The following is a 2,500-nucleotide window of genomic DNA, read 5'->3' on the forward strand; positions in this document are numbered from 1 at the left end:
AATTAGGAGGATTAAGACAACTAAGTGTAGCTTAATGGAGACTAAATTTACAGACTATTAGGCGTAGCGTGCCGTACTAAATAAATAGTATAGATAATTAAGTTTGTTTAATTGGGAAATGATTACCATTGAAGCTTCCATCATATTACATTCATCTTGACTTACAAGAGACACCTACGGATCTACGATACATGCGAAGTGGATGAGAATGAAAAATATGGTAATAACAATAATAATGATAATAAAAAAACGAAAAACAAAATAAAAGATGAATAAATAGAACAATTTTACAACAGATGCAATGAAGACCTGTGTACATTTATCTTTAAAAATTTCTTGATTATCTGCCTTCCCACCCCACTCGAAGCTGCAAAGCACACTATCATTGCTTGAAGTAGTGGGCGAGGGCGGCTGGCGAGGGCGTGGGTGGATATATCACTCTGGGCGTTACCAGCGTGGGCGGCGAATTGGCGGAGGTCACGCCCACCGAGGTTAGGGAAGGCGTTCCGTCCAGGGATGGAGCTGATGATGGCGACACTGCGGCTGCGGTGCGACTAAGGGCGGCCAGCTGTGCCTGTGTGGAGGGGGGCGGGGGGGGGGGGGGGTTGATGAGTAGGTTGTACATACAAACTTACTTTTAAGACTATACTACTTATTCTTAAAATTATCCTACACAATCATTGCTATTCATGTATATCCAACTTTGTACGAAAACCAAAACACATAACACACAGACAAGCGAGGGAGCAGAATAAAAAAAAATAAAAAAATCGAAACATCAACTTTAACGATATTCATTAGATATTCAATAACGATATTCAATTGATATCATTGGATTCTCCTTCAGCAGAGCACCTACATGTCTGTAATAAAGGTCCATCGATGAGGACAGCGCCGCCATCGATGACAAAGCGCCCACGGCCGAGAGATGGGCGGGATGGGCGGTCGACGGTAGGCCGGGGGGAGTGGGGTAGGGCCAGTACCCACCCATGAGACGCCCATACCCGCCCTCGGCCAGGAGTTCCAGCCCCACGGCCGTCTGTCTCTTCCACTTCGTCCTGAAAAGAGAAATTAGGGTTTAGGATCCGTGAATGAGGAGAAAAAATGGAATAACTAGTACGTGAGAAAGGGGAAGAGAGGGAGGGAGGGAGGGAAGGAATGAAAGACAGATAGATAAAGAGTGAGTGAGAGAGGGAGAAGGGGGTTGGGGGGGGGGGAGTGAAAGACAGATAGATAAAGAGAGAGAAAGAGCGAAGGAGAGAGAGGGGGGGAGGGGGGAAGTGAAAGACAGATAGATAAAGAGTGAGTGAGAGAGGGAGGGAGAGAGGGGGGAGAGAGGGAGTGAGAGACATATAGATAAAGAGAAAGAGAGAGAAAGAGAGAGAGAGAGAGGGGAGACAAAGAGAGAGGGATAGATAGATAGATAGAGAGAGAGAGAGAGAGAGAGAGAGACAGACAGAGAGAGAGAGAGAGAGAAATCGAGAAGGAAGGAGAGTACAAGAGAAAGAGAAAGAGAATAACGGGTACATATGTGTTGAATATAAGTATTGTTGAAGCGATGTTCAGTTATTCCCACCCTGTCTGTGTGTGTGTATGCGTGTTCGTGTCACTGTGAACGCGTGTGTGAGTATATGTGTGTGCTCAGACAGTATACATACTTATCACCGCTTTTTTTTTCTCTAATTACATACACAATAGAATAAACGCAATTACACCCGCATGGAAATTAAGCAGCATAAAATTACGCCGTCTTCTATTCCCTAATATAAATACATCAAGCCGTCGCAAGGGCGTTCTTTACGAGCTAATTTACTCAAGGAATCTCATTAATTGTTCAATAAAACCTGGGAACCGCTGATATACCCGGCGATACGAGGGTTAAATGCCCCGGGTACAAAGTGTCACGAGATCGCTCTTTGTCACTGGAAATAATGCAAGCCTTTTTTTTTTTTTTGTCTAGCATCTTCTTATGATTGTGGTCATTATTATTATCACTGTTATCATTATTATTAAGATCACTGTAATTATAATTATCATTATTATTAAGACTATCACAATTATCGTTATCATCATTATTATCATTAAGATTACTGTAATTATCATTATTATCATTAAGATTACTGTAATTATCATTATTATCATTAAGATTACTGTAATCATCATTATTATCATTAACGTCATCATTGTTATCATTGTCAATATGATTATCATTATTATTTTTATTATCATCATTATCATTATCATCATTATTCTCCTTATAATTATTATTATTGATATCATTTTGTAATTATCGTTATTATTGCTAGCATCATGTTTGATTTCATCATTATCATTATTATCCTCTTCATTATCGTTTTTATTATTATTATTATTATCATTACCATCATTTCTACTATCATCATTATCATTATTGTCATTATAATTATGACCATTAATATAATTATCCTTATTATTGTTTTTTCATAATAATGATAATCATATTTACTAATGTGATTATCAT

The 2,500-nt window shown here is 39.0% G+C and overlaps 1 protein-coding gene across 1 annotated transcript in view; it reads right to left on the minus strand.

Annotated features, from left to right (window-relative positions):
* The window catches only part of LOC122255232 (uncharacterized), an 85,655-nt gene that overhangs the window by 553 nt on the left and 82,602 nt on the right, over positions 1 to 2,500 (minus strand). Inside the window, exons 3-4 of the mRNA XM_086555166.1 lie at positions 860 to 1,058; positions 1 to 574 (exon numbers count right to left, since the gene is read on the minus strand). The exon at positions 1 to 574 is cut by the window's left edge and continues 553 nt beyond it. Coding sequence (XP_086411292.1) covers positions 383 to 574; positions 860 to 1,058 — 391 coding nt within the window. The 3' untranslated portion in view covers positions 1 to 382. The remainder of the gene's footprint in view (positions 575 to 859; positions 1,059 to 2,500) is intronic.

This window comes from Penaeus japonicus, unplaced genomic scaffold (genome assembly GCF_977035675.1).
Source record: "Penaeus japonicus unplaced genomic scaffold, GWHDUDI00000001_assembly GWHDUDI00000030, whole genome shotgun sequence".
NCBI classification, from domain to species: Eukaryota; Metazoa; Arthropoda; class Malacostraca; order Decapoda; family Penaeidae; genus Penaeus; species Penaeus japonicus.